The sequence below is a fragment of the Alligator sinensis genome, unplaced genomic scaffold (genome assembly GCF_000455745.1).
Source record: "Alligator sinensis unplaced genomic scaffold, ASM45574v1 scaffold853_1, whole genome shotgun sequence".
Classification (NCBI taxonomy): Eukaryota; Metazoa; Chordata; order Crocodylia; family Alligatoridae; genus Alligator; species Alligator sinensis.
The window spans coordinates 1,391,507-1,407,393 of NW_005842005.1; the positions used below are offsets into that span (position 1 = coordinate 1,391,507).

General features: G+C 43.3%; 1 protein-coding gene across 4 annotated transcripts in view; it reads right to left on the reverse strand.

Moving 5' to 3' along the window:
• TNNI3K (TNNI3 interacting kinase) overlaps window positions 1-15,887 on the reverse strand; it is a 190,324-nt gene that overhangs the window by 95,343 nt on the left and 79,094 nt on the right. For all 4 annotated transcript variants that reach the window (XM_025201817.1, XM_025201815.1, XM_025201816.1 and 1 more), the window contains exons 14-17: window positions 14,152-14,244; window positions 14,009-14,066; window positions 13,688-13,882; window positions 13,205-13,309 (exon numbers count right to left, since the gene is read on the reverse strand). In XM_025201817.1, coding sequence (XP_025057602.1) covers window positions 13,205-13,309; window positions 13,688-13,882; window positions 14,009-14,066; window positions 14,152-14,244 — 451 coding nt within the window. The remainder of the gene's footprint in view (window positions 1-13,204; window positions 13,310-13,687; window positions 13,883-14,008; window positions 14,067-14,151; window positions 14,245-15,887) is intronic.

The following is a 15,887-nucleotide window of genomic DNA, read 5'->3' on the forward strand; positions in this document are numbered from 1 at the left end:
TTTTTAGCAATAGCTTCATGGACCCATGCCCATCATGAGCACCTTCATGTATTAAGTGGGGGCAGAGTTTGCTACATACTTTTGCATCAAAATATTACAAATAGCTGATAGGACCAATTCTGTCTCTCTCACCCTGGTTTTATACTTGCAAAAATCTCCTGATTTATATAACTGTAAGTGTAAAGAAAATCAGCTCTCCTTTCTTAAAACTAGCTGGATGTTACTGACTTCATTGATGTCAAGAAGAGTATTGCTGCAGACTTCACTGTGGTCAGGAATTTGACCTAGATCAGTGGCATAGGCAACGGCAGGGGAGGGCTAATGGGGCTCAGCCCCCCCAAATGTGGGGCAGTGGTAGGGCTGCGCGGCAGCTTGCCTGCAGGCTTCTGGCGGCTGCAGCAGGGGTGGGGTGGGGTGGGGTGGGGAGGGGTGCACACTGCAGTGCAGCCCAACCCCCCCGCTGGGAAGAGCCCAGCGCAGCCCCGACCCCAGCCCCAGCTTGCAGCAGCAGCCCACCCCATCCTGTGCAGATCCTGGGCACCCCTCCCATGCCTCCCAGTGTGTGTGCAGTGGTGGAAGCCACCACCCCCTCCCCACACCAGGCACCCCCCAGACAAGTCACTCACGGCTCTGTCCCATGCCCCACCCTGGCTGCGCCCCAGCCCCGCTCCCACTCCCTCCCCTTCCCTTGCCCCACAGACTTACCTGCTGGGCGGGGGGTGGCATTTGTGCTCAGGACCCCCAAATAATTTTTCTCTCTCCACCTATGATCAGTGGTTCTCAATTTTTTCTGTACCTGGACCCATTTGTAAATGTTGATGGCCAGTCCCAACCCAGTAAATAGTTTAAGTAGAAAACAGCCCCCCCAGCCCTGCTGGGGCCCCTCAGTCTGCTGCCCCCAGGCCCCAGCCCTCCAGTGTGTGGGGCAGGGGGAGGGTGTGTGGGCAAGGGCGGGGGATATGGCATGGGGCCCAGCAGCCTATTGCAGGCTGGAACTCTGCCAGCCTGCAAGGGAAACTCCATGGTTTTCCATATTTTTCTCCTTTAAAGAAAAATCCATTTTTAAAGTTTGCTGATCCATTTTTGAAGTTTGTTTGCAACCCTTTCATATATTCTTGCAACCCACTTTTCTTGCAACCATGGGTTGAGAAATGCTGACTTAGATAACAACATCTCAGGGGACCAATTCTTTTTCTCCGACATATTATATATAACTCACATTGAATCCACCAGTGTTGCTCATAATGTGTTGGAGTGAATGATAGATGGCATGAGAACAGTGCCCTGAACTTTGGCTCAGGCCCTACTTCTTAAACCAAGTACTTTCAGAAATATTTGGACTATTATAGCTGTGTTTTTCCTAGGCTTCCAACTCCTGAAGCCTTCTGTAATCCCCAAGGATTTTGTCTCAGAATACCCTCACGTGCCTGGCTGTCATGAGCTCTGAAATGTTCTAAGACACTCTATGGTTACAAGAAGAGAAATATGAAGGAGGACTGTATCTGCCAGAAGAGGATATGCCCACCTTGGGTACCAATTCCATAATCAGAGGATGAGCTAATGTGCCAGATGCTTAGAAATGCAAGTTGAGAGATCTTCACTTTATTTTCCTCTCCTTCATAACCTGATCCGAAGAGTTGCTGATCACTCTCATGAAATCAAAATAGATGCTTGGGTACAAGGAACCCTTGCATTTTAATTTATGATAGGAAAATAGAGGAAAGCATCTCAGCACATGCCCATTCCTTAAATAGCTATAACTTCATTATCTCCCAGCTAAATTCTTTCAAATAAGGGCCAGCACACTTTCCCTTTTGAAGGAAACTACAACACATTACTATTTAACATTCAACTCTTCTCTAAATGCTGACTGTCAAAATGGCACCTTGCCATTCAACAGATCTGCTATCTGCTTGCATTGATACTGGCTCCCTCTCCCACCACTTTCAGTTATCCCTGAAAGCTAACAGGGCAGCTGAACAGCCCAGGAGCCTGAAACAGGAGTGTGTTCCTTTCTGTGCCTCATCAACAAGCTTGTTTATAATTTCCAATTAGTTACACCTGTATAATCCCAATTAAGACACTGAGGTCACACAGGAATCACTTAGAAACTAATCCGTCTTGCAGATCCTCTGTTAATGGTGATGAGGTATAACAGGCAAGGAACCTAGCTTGACTTTCAGAGTCAAGCATAAGTTTATAGGGCTGCAAGTTAAAAAGCAACAATACATTTCTTCTTCTTTGTGTACAGAGGCCATTTCATCTGGATGTTATTGAGACAATAAGCATTGAACCTGCTTTGTAATTTTTTACAGTATATCCTATTAGAGCCACACTTTAAAACAAAACTGTTTTTGAGTTACTGGAAAGACGGGTAGCAGGATTCAAAGAAAAAAGAAAAGAAAAAGCATTTAAAGAGTGACTTTACTATGACTAAAGTTTTTTTTGTTTCGTGTGTGGGTAACACAAATAGAGCAACAGCTCAATGGTGCTTTATACAGCTTTCCTTTAAGAGCAAGTGTGAGAAATTTCATACCACAGTGTTTCTTGGGAAAGTTATAAGTGATTTAAAATGGGGAGCTTGAATGGACATGACTTCTCAACCATGCCTACAGCACCCTGATCACAGCACTATCACGAAGTACTGGATGAACTTGTCAACCACTATTTCATATGTACTTGGGTTGTTCATCAACTTTCTACTTTGTCCCTGCCCTTCCAATCACTTCTTCCCTTTTTTCTTGGATACACACGACTAATCACGAAGCCCACCTGATTACTTACAATGTGTAACGAAACATGTATCACTTGAACATATACAGCTAAGTACTAACGGTCAAAAAAACCTGAGGCTGAATCAGTTCAATCTTCACAGGTTAGTCTAAGCCAGGGACAGGAAAATCTGGCCAGTGGGCTGGGTCTGGCTGGCAATAGACTCCATTTCCCAGCAGCCCCTGCCTGTGTGGCTAGGGCTGGTTTCCATGGAGGCCCCCGCAGCAGCTGTGCTGCGATAGCACAGGGCCAGGGTTTCCATGGGGTCTGGCCTCAGCGGTGCTGGCAGGCAGCAGTGGCGCTAGCCTCTTCCTGGTGGGGGCGCTGTGCTGTGGGCAGGAGTGGGGTGGACTTAGCTGCCGCTGCCTGTGCAGGGCAAGAAGCGGTGGCGCTGGGGGTGGGGGGTGGCTATAGCCTCCCCAAGCCTCATCCTAGCATGGCACCTGCTGGCAGGGCTTGTGGCAGGGTGCGGAGCTGCACTGCAGCTGGACTGGGATCTTGCAGCGGTGACAGCATGGTCTGGAGCTGAGGCAGAGCCACGATCTGCAGCCTGCATGCCCTGGGCAGGGGCGTGCAGGCAGTGGATCATGGCTCTGCCTTGGCTCTGGACCACACAGTCACCAGTGCAAGGAGCCAGGGAAGAGCTGTGATCTGCTGCCTGTATCTCCCTGGCTGGAGCATGCAGGCTGCAGATCATGGCTCTGCCCCAGCTCCATACCATGCTGTCACTGCCATAAGACCCCAGCCTGGCTGCGGAACAGCTCCATGCCGTCCGTGCCGTTTGCCCTGCCAGCGCTGCTGGGGCCAGTCTCCATTGAAACCCTGTCCCTGCACTATCACAGCATAGCTGCTGTTGGGTTCTGCATGGAAACTGGTCCCAGCCATGCAGACAGGGGCTACTGGGAAATTGAGTCCTGCTGCTGGCCAGATCCTCCATTTTGCATACCCTTTCTATTTTGCCCACCCTTGGTCTAAGCTGTGTAGGTTGAACTGAGAAGCAAGTGAACATTCACTTTTCATTCTGTAAGTGCAGCCACATTCCTGCAGTGGCCCAGGCCAGAAGCCGGGAGGCACTAGAGCACACCTCCATGCTTGGCTGGAGCAGACAGCTTGGGCCAAGGCTAACCTACCCAACCTTGAAAGGGGGCGGGGGAGTTGTGGGGGAGTTGCAAAGCATCCTGGGATGCTGGGGGACTGTGAGTTAACTTGAATATGGAGGGGATCTGGGTCAGAATTTCAATAAACTGATTTAACCTGAATCAGTTAAGTCTGATACTACACACTCCCCGGTTTATATTAAACCAGTTCCGATCATTTTGAAAGCAGTTTATGTGCACTGAACTTCTGCTATGTTACAGATTTGAACTGGTTTCTGATCACTTATACTGGTTTATGTATAATTTCTCTCCCTAGCCGTGATGTTTGCCCTCAGCTAATTGGTGAGAGTTTTAGGTGCAGTTGAGTAATCACAAGCTCACATAGCTATATAAACGGCAAAAGTATTTCAGGAACGAAATAAAATGAAGGAAAAATCTGCACTGTTGCTGTATGTTTGAAATGTAGTATGTTTCAGTTTATGCAACCTTTAAAATATAGAACAAGTAACATGTCTAAATCTAAGAATAAATGCAGAAAAAATACACAAGAGATATGCAAAGTGTGAAATGGCACCTCTCTAATTATGAAGGAAAGTTTACCATTTTTTAAACATAAAAGAGAGTCAATAACCACTTGCAAAAAAATTTCATCTCAGATATCAAAAGCAATTCTTATAAAATGAAAGGAGATGACATTAGTGAATTGGAAGAAAGGAGATTTACTCTGATACCATCACACAATGCAAATATGAATGGCTGCAAGGACAAGCCACCTGCCATAAATGTTAGCAAACACAAAATCTGAAAAGTGATAGGAAAAGAGAGGAAGAACATCTCCAGGAATATGCATTCAACACTTGAGTCAGTTTACCAGGGTCTGGACAATTGGATACAATTTGTTGTTCAATGGTTTTAATACTTGGTAGGGAAAAGGGTAAATACTGGCACCTATTGTGGTAAGCTGCTGATGGAGAAAGTCTTTAAAAATAAATGGAAAATGGAATGCAGTCAGGGTGACACTTATAAATCTATACAAAATTCAGAACAAACTAAAATTGCATACACAGAGAAAATGTCCCTAAAAGCTTACTGATTAAAGTAATATGCTATATCTAAGATACAGTACAAAATTGTAGATCATAGCCATGCAACTAAAATAGATTTTGCCTTTTGCAAAATGTCATTTAGGAGTGAAAGTGTCTATAGAAACTAATGAAAATTGATGTACTGACTCAGGAAAGCTATTACAATTGATTTAATTTGCAGCAAAGAACACGCAAGAGGAAGCACAAAAACACAGGTTGCATGTAGCAAATACATAAACAGCAAGGTGCCTAGAAATTATAACTATAATTGCTACACAGAGTTGGAAACTGAAGTTGGATATATAGCTAGACATTTGGAAAACGATACTGCTCATGTCCAAAACTTCCAGCAACTCTGAAGATCAAGGTGTTTGAAAAGTTTCTGTGTGAAGGTAGGACACTGTATGTTACAGACACATGGCTTTTCTAAGACAGAGCAAATTATAACATAGAGGAGTATGAATGTGTTTATAGCAATGCTCATATGATATTTATCAAAATGTTGACTGATCGAAGTAGATTTAGGGGAGTGAAAAGTACATGAAAAGAAAGAAATGAACTAACTGGCACCAGTACATCTGATAAATAGAAAATAAAAACAATATTGATGGTCTCAACAAAAAAGCATAACTTGCCCATATTAGAGCTGTTGATATGAAAGAGAACAGTCAAGTGAAGAACACAAATTCTTGCCAGATAATAGTTTTCAGGACAGATAAAATTTAAACCCTCCAAACCACGAGTTCCACAAATCACTGCCTTCAGGATTTCTAGGTTCACATAAACCAAAACCCCAGGTTGATAAATTTAATCATAAAAATGTAATGGGTTCATACAATGTAGCTATGATTCTTTCAGTTTATAGGGAATCTGAATTCAGCTCCTACATTTACTTTTCATTAGAATATTTAAGTGATGTGAGTATGCCAGGTAGAACTAGGTTGAGACCCACAAGATGCCAAATTAAACTATTAATCAAAGGTGACACTAAGCTGGACACACTCAAGAATACCATATGCTAGTGCTAAAAAAACAGTTCAGAACTACTATCAACTTGAAGCTCTTAGTTCAACTTTGCCTTGGTCAATAATGATTTAAAATGATCACTGTTGCTTTATAAGGAAATAATTTGATGCCTAAGCTGAATCTAGTTCTTAATGGACAGATATACACTGAGCAAAACAACTCCAATAATCAGCACTATCTTGAACCCATTTGATAGCTTTTGCGGAGAGGCCAAGAGTTCAATAAACACAGAAGCATAACAGACCTCTCTCCCTGCTTCCAAACATGGTCCCTCTAATTTAAGCTTAAGGCACTTTGACAAGAAGCTGTGGGAAAACCTGTCTTACTGCGCTGAACCTGCTCCCCAGAAGGGGGCTGGGTATACTCAAGAGAGATAACTGTCGGTCTGGCACCTTCCATCAGCATTACAGTCACTAATTTGTCTTTTCTTTCTTCTTCTTTTCTTTTTTTTTAATATGTATCTATCTCATAGAAATAGAGCTCAAATGAGAAAGCACACGAATGCTTTTGTTGCCTCAGTGGCACTTAGACCTTTGAAAGACACAGATGAAGAGAAAGGAACCCTTAAGCCTCAGATTTAGGAAATACAAGAAGAGAAACTTCAGTAATGCCAAGAGAAGGTTAATAAAGAGTTCAGCGGAAACAATACTAAATTGTCTGCTGTGAAGGCTGCACATGGCTCAAGACAGCGAGACCAAGAATACCTTTTTCATAGAAAGAATAAAGCACTGGAATGAAAGAAGTTAGAAAAAGAATTAGAAGAAGCATGTAATCAATCCTGTCCTTTACAAAATCCAGTAGTTCTGTGGGTCTGCCAGATGCAAGAGTATCTTTCAGGGCAAGAGACAGGCAAAGCCTATTAAATGTGTGTTCCTTCTCCAAAGAACGGGGTCATGAAAAGATCCTTCTACCCTTAATACACTGTAGATTTAATGAAAGGCAACAGCTATTTTAAGATTTTTAAGGGGATTCTTATAACAAAGAATAGTCGCAAACGCCATCCCCATTACCACTGAGCTGCCATCCAGTCTTTCATCTGTATTGCCAAGCCAGCCCTCAAGAAACTTTTTACAGATAGAGCCTTCAAATGAAGCTTAGTCACTAAAAAGATAGGTCCTACCATGCTCAGCTGCTATGGTTTAAATTTTATTGATACCAAAACTCATAACAGAGAATAGGATTTATGCTATCACTATAAAAGTTTCAAAATATAATTCACTGTCTTAGAGCCAAAAAACCTCCAAACTAAACCCCCCCCCCAAACCAACCCATTCCTTTCACTTTTGTTATCTATCAATGCAGACTGTCACCTTTCCAAAACTGTAAAAATAACTTGACAGAAGTTGCTGCACGGCATTTATATGATCTTTGAAAATAGAAACACTTTGAAAAATTTAAGATAATCTACTCCTTCAAAAATTTTCTCAAAACTAGAGATCAACTTGGGCTGTACAGCTAGGCCTGGATGGGCTGCCCAACATTCTGGTATCTTTGGATTAGGGGTTTTGTTCGCTCCATTATGGACATAGGAACCCACTGGGGTAGAAGCTCCACTTTCCTCAGAAAAAATGCTGCTCTTCTGCGTGCTACTGCTTGGTAAGTGGAAATAAAATGGAAAGGGAACTTGCATAGGCCACAGAAGGGACCCTCACAGAATGTACATGTCACAACCCAAAGGGTGTGATTTTTGTTTTTGTGTGCTTCGGCACTGCTAAATTGTTCCTGCTAAATTGCAGCTTCTTTGCACGGTGGAGTTTTCTGCTGCAAAAGAGAACCCCGGTGCAAGGGAGAATTTCCCGCCAATTTGAAGCTTTCCTTGCAGGGTGCATTTCTTTGTTGCAGCACAGAAATGCTCGTTGCAAAGAGTTCCCGCCATTTGTATGCTAATTTGAGCCCCATTATTGGCCAGTTCTAAATTATTCACCCGTGGCGGCTAGTGATTGGCTTGCTAGCCGTATAAAAAGCTTGAGTGGTTTCCGCCCAAGTTGGAGGACTCCACGAACACCAGGAGGAGGAGACTTCACGCTGTGTGAAGATCTCTAAGCGCTGCGAATCCTTACGGACCCAGTGCATTTCAAGCAGGCAACAGAGGTCTGATCAGCCTCTAGCCTCTCCCCATCGCCGATAGATTCCTAGACGTATCCCTTCCTGCGCGCAAAAGAACCGGACCCACGGAGCCTAGCAAACTTCGTGTGAGTTTATTCAGAGCTCTTTTGTACGAGTACTTTCTTTGGTTGACACGACGGGCTCGCGTGTTCAGAGCCTTCAGCCGAATTGGGCTAGAAATCGCGAGTTTAGAACTCTTGTCCGCCTCTCTTCTTTCCTGTCTGTAACCGCAACTCAAGCAAGTTTTCCAGCCTGCACCGCAACCATCTTCGGTGTAAGTAAACAATCTTTAAATCTACCGCTACGAGTCCGTGCCTAATTCTAGCTTGTCGCGCCCCTCTCTCCGACCCCTCATGCCCGGGCTGCTGGCCACAGTCCGCGTGCAGCACGAAAAAGGGCCCGGCTCGCACCCGGCCCTCACAGTACAAAAGAACATGGGAAACAGAAGAGAGATTGAGTAGAGGGTGGTGGGGTAGAAAGTCAGTGGAGGGGAAAATGGAAATATGGTGTTGCAGGGGAAAGGACAAAGGCTGTCAAAGGAACGTGGACTCCAGCTCACCCCAAGAGAGGTATAAGGGAAGACAGAATAGTTTGAGGGAGGGAATGAGACAAAGAAAAAAACAATGCACTCTCTGGAGGTAAGGATGCATTTCATATATACATAATATTAAATTCTGAGTCTAAAGTTATCGCAAACAAATGACAAATCAGGGACATACATTTTGCCCAAGCCTACTCCCTTCCTTCCTGAAGGGTTCAAATACCAGAGGGCAGATCAAGAAAATAATGTTGAAATTAATAAAAAAAAATGAGTCTCATGTGTTTTGTGGCTTGATTTATAATTTCTGAACACTTGCTATACTGCTATAACAGAAGAGGAAACTTCTTGGAGAGGGGAGGTAGACCCAGCTATCACTACCCCTTTTATGACTACCTCTCTTTGTCTCACTAGGCTAAAACTTGACCTCCTTTCAGCACCACATCCCCTATTGAATCCACCTCACATGTTAAAAACAGAACAGTCGCTAATGTCTTGCCTGCCCTAGTCCTTTTCTTTAAACAGCCCTTCTACTGCTGGAACTGTTTGGCTGTAAGCAATGGTGGGAACTTTAAAAAAGGCTAATATAGAGACCCACAAAGTGATAAATATCAGAGAACTAGTCAGTATTGATGATTTCTCTTTTGCTATAAAAAAAAGCAATATGGAGTGGTTAGAGAGCCATTTCCCAAAAGAACTAGCAAAGTTGTCACAGTTACAAACGGCTACTTCTGCTGGATGACTTGAGTTGAAGATGAGGTTTATAGATTGCTCCTAAAGCCTGGGACATGCAGGAGATGACTGGTTTCAGTACAGAAAATGACATCTGAAAGGAGAAACCTGTCATAGTCTACAGCAAGTTACAGCAAGTAGGGGCAAGAGGAAGGTGGGATGACTCTCAGCGAGAATGATGGTCCTTTTACACTCAACTCAGTGAAAAACTAAGAGGTATGTACAACCTCGGATGTACAATAGATCATTTTTAGCTAAAAAAATACAATTAAATCGAACTAGGCATAGCAGCATAACTGATGTTATTAAAACAACTGAGCTATAAATATAACAGAAATTATTGGCAGAACAGGGACTCTGAGGGTCAGATATGTGGATCATGAGACCTTTCTTTTAGTCAGATATACAAGGTTAGATCTTTGCTACAGATACTTAAATTTGATTTCTATAGGCCTGTGTGTGTACTGAAATGAGAGACAATCAAGCAAGTGTATGGATCTATACTAGAATTTAGCCTATAGAATGGATACAATTAAAATGTACTTTTATTAAATCAAACAAGTCAAATATGAACCCAGAATATAATACAATGAGTAGTAATTTTAGGGAAAAGATTTTAAAAAAGGAAACAGCAAACACATGGAAAAAATAAAATGCATACCTAATAATTCAAGAGGAAAGAAATGTTAATTGAAAAGAATGGTATTCTTGGAAATGACAGTGGAATTTTAGAGGTGGAAGCTAAACAAAGGGAACAAATAATAAAATAAACCCCTGTTGGTATTTTTGTTTCCGAGATTAGGGGTCTATAACAGAAATCAGCTCAGCAAAGACAGGAGTTTGACCAGCATATTATTTGATTTTAGTAGTAAAAGGCTAGAAAGTCTCCATGTTGCCAAGGTGTCAAGACTTGTGCACACTGTGCATCCAAGAGGAATAACAGGAGTAGGGGACAGAAACTGAAGAAGCATTAGCTGACATTTTCAAAACCTGACTTACTGCATCTCCAAAGGCTGGGAAAAAGCAATGTGAGGGAGTGGTGACACACCAGGAAATTAGAGGCCAGGTAGTTCACTTCCAGTTGTAGAGAAAACATTTGAAGCTGCTTTAGAAGATCAAAAGGTGTAACATTTACTGTATTCAAAGCACGGCCTGGTTAAGAGTAGCCGACACTGTTTCAAGGAAGGCGTATCATGCCTCACTGACTTACTGGAATTCTCTGAGGATTGTTCGGTCGGATAAGATGCAAGTGCAGTGAAGTGGACATCACTTTTTGTAAAAAATATGCCTTCTCTCAATTTCTACACTGAAAGATAATGTGTAAGGCGAGAAACCACTGACTATTAGTAGAAAATCTGCCTGATTGGATTCTCTAGTAGGCAACCTTTGATCCTCTGCATCATAGTGTACACATAAGACAGAGATGAGCAAATATGGCCTGTGGGCTGGATCTGGCCTGACAATTGATTGTATCCTGCTTGTATCTGCCTCTGCGGAACTGTGTATGGGGCCAAGCCCTGCTCACTCCTGCCTGGGGCAGACTGTACCTACTCCATGGCCCGTACCTACCCTATAGCCAGTGCGCACAACTTCCCAGTGGGGCTACTTTCCATCCACTCATTGCCTGCAGGTGGCTGGTCATCACACTGAGAGGGCAGAGTGGGTGGAAAGTAGCCAGGAGCTGGGGCTGGAGCTACGTGCACTGATGCAGGAGCCACCCAGCTATACCTTCCCCCCTGCTTGGCTGAGCATGTGGTGTCTGGCATGTGCTCCCATGGCTGCCACCACTTCCCCATGCTACCTGCTGTCCAGAGTGGCATAGCAGGGGCAGGAGGAGGAGGAGGAGGAGCCACTGGAGGTGGGGGGAGGTGAGCAGTACCTGGGCAACTGCAGCAGCACTAGAAGCAGCCCCACTGGGAAGCTGTATGTGTTGGCCAGGTCTTAGACTAGAGCAGTGCTCTTGGTGGGTGTGAGCCAGGTGCAGGTGGGAGTGCAGCACAGGCTGCCCCAGGCAGAAGCAAGTGGAGCTCGGCCACATATGGAGTGCTGAAGGGGTAGCTGCGGGCCGGATGTGGGGTGGCAGACTGCACCTGCACTATACTACCTGCTGTATGCGGCCCCTGTCCCCCTCTCTTCCTAGTGGGAGCCTGGGACCTAGCGTGCAGGCAGCCCCCAACCCCTCTCACCACCCCCACACCCCCCACCTTCCCATATAATATATAAGAGTAAGACTTTATTTGGGGCTATTATGCAATCATCTCTATGTATACTACCAAAAAACCCCATAAACAAAATTAAAATATACTACAGTAGATGTTTGATTTTTAATATATGATTTGGGTTTTTTTATCTATAATTTGTTAAAATGATGTCTTTTGAAGGATTTTATGTGTGTGGCCCCCTATAGCTCACCAAAACTCATTCAGTGTTCCATCAGCCAATATAATTGTATACCCTTGGTATAAGAGGTATAGTCAGGTGCCTGATTAATCTGCTTGTACAGAGTTTTGTGATCATCACACCAAGACCTTTGACACATTTGACTAGGCAAGAGTATGGAGGAGTGGAGACTGCCCAAGACCTCCCATCCCCGCCTTAGATCACAGAGACAGAATCCAAAGGCCAGGCGGAGTCTGGACATTTAGTGTCTCAATGGCTGTAGCTTCTGCCAGAGAGCAACAGATAAGAAGTGCTGCTGACTGCATAATGCCTCAGTTAGGGTGTGTTTCTGTCAGGGTGATGTTCCTTAGCCTTTCTCCAACCAAGGATTACCCACAAGGCAGTGGAGGCTAGGGTTTTGAGGTGCCTTATACTCACCTTATTCTGGAGGTTGCAACATTGGGGTATTTTATAGGAGCAACCCTGCCATGAGTAGCTCAACCATGTTGCCACCTGGTCCTGCAGTTGAATGCAATTTAAGGTCATACCCAGGACCACCTGATTGGATTACAAGATGTCTAAACATGGGACTTTCTCAGGCTACAGCAATGGAATGGGGATGTCACAGCATCAGCTATGCATTTGTTTTTTATACTCAACACAGGATTCATTTACAAATGTAAAAGTGCATAGAGTTTATAAATCATGAGGTGGGAAGGATACTAAGCAATCAAGGAATATGTCACAGAGGCCTCCTCTAATAGTGTGCATGGAAAAGCATGGGGCCAGGATCTATACTGTTACTAGATATCTGAGTCCGGGGGGTGAGTCCAAAGGGGGTGCACTGCTGCAGGTGCACCCCTCTTTCAGTCACTGATACTGTGCATGCAACATCCAGGGGCTTCTTTTGAATCCCAGAATCAGGTAAGAATCCCACTCTCACTTCCCCTCCAGTCTCAGTGGCACTTTCCCTTCCCTTCCCTCTCTCCTACCCACAGCTGCCACTGGCTCCAGGTGCTCTGGGGGTGGAGTGGAGGGAGACTCCAGAGCTGCTCCTACCTGCTCCAGCTGAGCTCCACAAGGAGGTAGGCTCAGTTAGGGGCAGGGGAAGTGGCAGTGGCAGGAGAGTTTCTCCTCCCTGCCAGTCTGGGAGCAGGTGCCAGAGAAAGGAACCTGCTGCTGCCAAGCCTGACTCCTGTGCAGCTCAGCAACTTATGAGACCTTGTTGTGCAATAAGTATTAGTAAAAAGCCTAAATAAAATGTGTATTCTGATAAAATGTATTAAAGCTGTTGGTAACACACATTTACACCCTAATCTCCCAATGTAATTCGTGTAGGTAGGCCCACATGAATATTTAGACACCTGTTAATTTCTATGAGACCCTGCATAAGTACAGGGGTCTGCTTGTCCAAACCAGACTACTTCATATATTTTAAGACAATGTATGGCACAAAAGGAGAAACTTACCTGTTCAAGTCACGATGTATGATTGGTTGTGTAAGATTATGAAGATACTCCATACCTTTGGCAACATCTACAGCAATGATTAATTTAGACTGCAAGTCAAGATTCCTAGGTTTAAAACAGATCATAATACAGGTCAAAATGGAGAGAGAGAAGGTAAATTTACTAAAAATACCATCATAAGGAACATATCATTCTATGAACTACAAAACAATCTGGGAGTTATGTTACCTGCAGATCTGAGCTTCCTTTTTATTTGGGTTAATGTAATTTAAATAAAAAACCTCCCCAAGTAATAACAACAACTGCTAGTTTTGTGTTTAATTGCTAATTTTCCTTGTATAACAAATAATGTGGATTAAAACAATCATTTGATCATGTATATTAATTTCAATACTTCTTACACTGAATTGGATAATGAATATTTGCATTAACAGGGTACCAATAACCTTAAGAATTATTTGCCACAGAGAGTTAAGAGAATACCTCTTCTGTTCGTGTAGTAGGGAAAAAAGTGATCCTCCAGAAATATATTGTGTAACTATAGCAAATTGACTTGGGTCATCTAAGCAAGCACCAACGAACTGGATGACACAAGGATGATTTAGTCGGCAGAGAATAGAAACTTCACGGCAAAACATGTCTACATCCGATTTGGAACAGTAGGTATTGGCTCGGTAGCTGATAATTGACAGAAGGAGAAATAAGTCAGTCAGAAGTAGCATAAAAATGATATGAGATGATATGAATTTGTTGTACTTTAAAATAAGGTACTAACATTAAATTGTAAAGTCTCTGGCAACTTACCGTTTGATTGCTACTATTTTATTTCTGCATCGCCCTTTATAGACTTTTCCAAACGACCCTAAAATGATTTAAAATAAATAAGCACAAAGATATTTTTTTGTGAGCATCAAACATTTAAAATGAACACATTTACTTTCCAGTACCTGAGCCAATAATCTCATGGAACTCTATTTCAGAGAGCTGAAGATGGAAATGGGATGGTAAACCTGCACGGAGGAGAAGAACATCTGCCTTTTCTGCAAAAGAAAATTGTTATCCTATTTGTAAAATGCAGGAAAAGAAATAAAAGCACTTAACTTGACAAAAGACATTACACAGTAAGAAATGATTTTCCTACTGTAAATTGGTTGACTGGTAATCCTATTCCTCTTTGTTTAGTACCTGCCATAAAACTCAATAATAAACAAAGATTTGCAACATTACAGCTGCCTGAGGGTTTCTTGCCTTTGAAACCTTATCACTGATGAACACTGTCCCATAACCATACTCTGTGTGGACCATGTGATGTTTTCAGAAAACATTTTATGTAAGAAATTAATTCCATATTCTGTATATGCAGCACTCACTACAAATGTTATGGACTTTATTCTGGATCTAATCCTCTTCTCAGTAACATTTGGAATCTGAACTCCGATGTCTCACTAAATTTATACATCCTGTTGCTGAGCGGTGTGGGTTCCAAGTGAACGTTATCCGGCTTTTTCTAAAGGGAACGCTCAAACGTATATAATGACTGTATGGAAAAGTAGCTCTTGGCTACTCCACAGCTAACCTTTCAAGTAGAAAATCAAAAAGATCTCAAAACATGAAATATTTTAAGTACACAGATGCAGCAGAATTATTTTTCTACATTTACTTCAATGCCACAGAATTGATTGTTTTCTGGCATTTTCCCCACAAAGGCATCCCCAAACATTTAACAATGAACTTCACTCTAATACTCCCACCCGTGTATCCATGTTTATTACATTTGTATTAATTTGTATTAATTACAAATGTACCCGATGATTGGAAGAAAGCCAATGTGGTGCCTATCTTCAAAAAAGGGAGGAAAGTAGATCTGGCAAACTACAGACCCATCAGCCTGACCTCTATCCTGGGGAAGGTCTTGGAAAAGATTATCAAAGAGGCCATCCTATACAGGCTAGCTGACGGCAATATCCTGAGGGATACCCAACACGGGTTTGTTGCAGGTAGGTCTTGCTTGACCAATCTCATTTCCTTTTACGACCAGGTGACCTATCACCTGGACAAGGAGGAAGAGATTGATGTCATATATCTTGACTTTAAAAAAGCCTTTGATCTGGTATCCCATGATCACCTCTTGGCAAAACTGGCTAACTGCAGCCTCGACCTCACCACAATCCGCTGGCTGGGGAATTGGCTCTGCGGCAGGACCCAGAGGGTGGTAGTTGATGGAAATCAATCGTCGTGGTGCGCTATGACCAGTGGGGTCCCTCAAGGCTCTGTCCTAGGGCCTTTACTTTTTAAGATCTTCATCAATGATGTAGACATTGGTGTCAGAAGCAGACTGGCCAAGTTCATCGATGACACCAAACTCTGGGGTAAAGCATCCACACCTGAGGACAGGAGGGTGATCCAGGCAGATCTTGACAGGCTCAGGAAATGGGCGCATGAGAACCTGATGGTGTTCAACACCGAAAAATGCAAGGTTCTCCACCTTGGGAGGAAAAACCTGCAGCACGCTTTATAGGCTTGGCAGTGCTATGCTGGTTAGCACTACAGATGAAAGGGACTTGTGGGGGTCATGATTGACCACAAGATGACTGACCACACCTTCAGTGTGATACTGCAGCTAGTAAAACAAGCAAACTGCTGGCTTGCATCCATAGATGCTTCTCAAGCAAATCCTGGGACA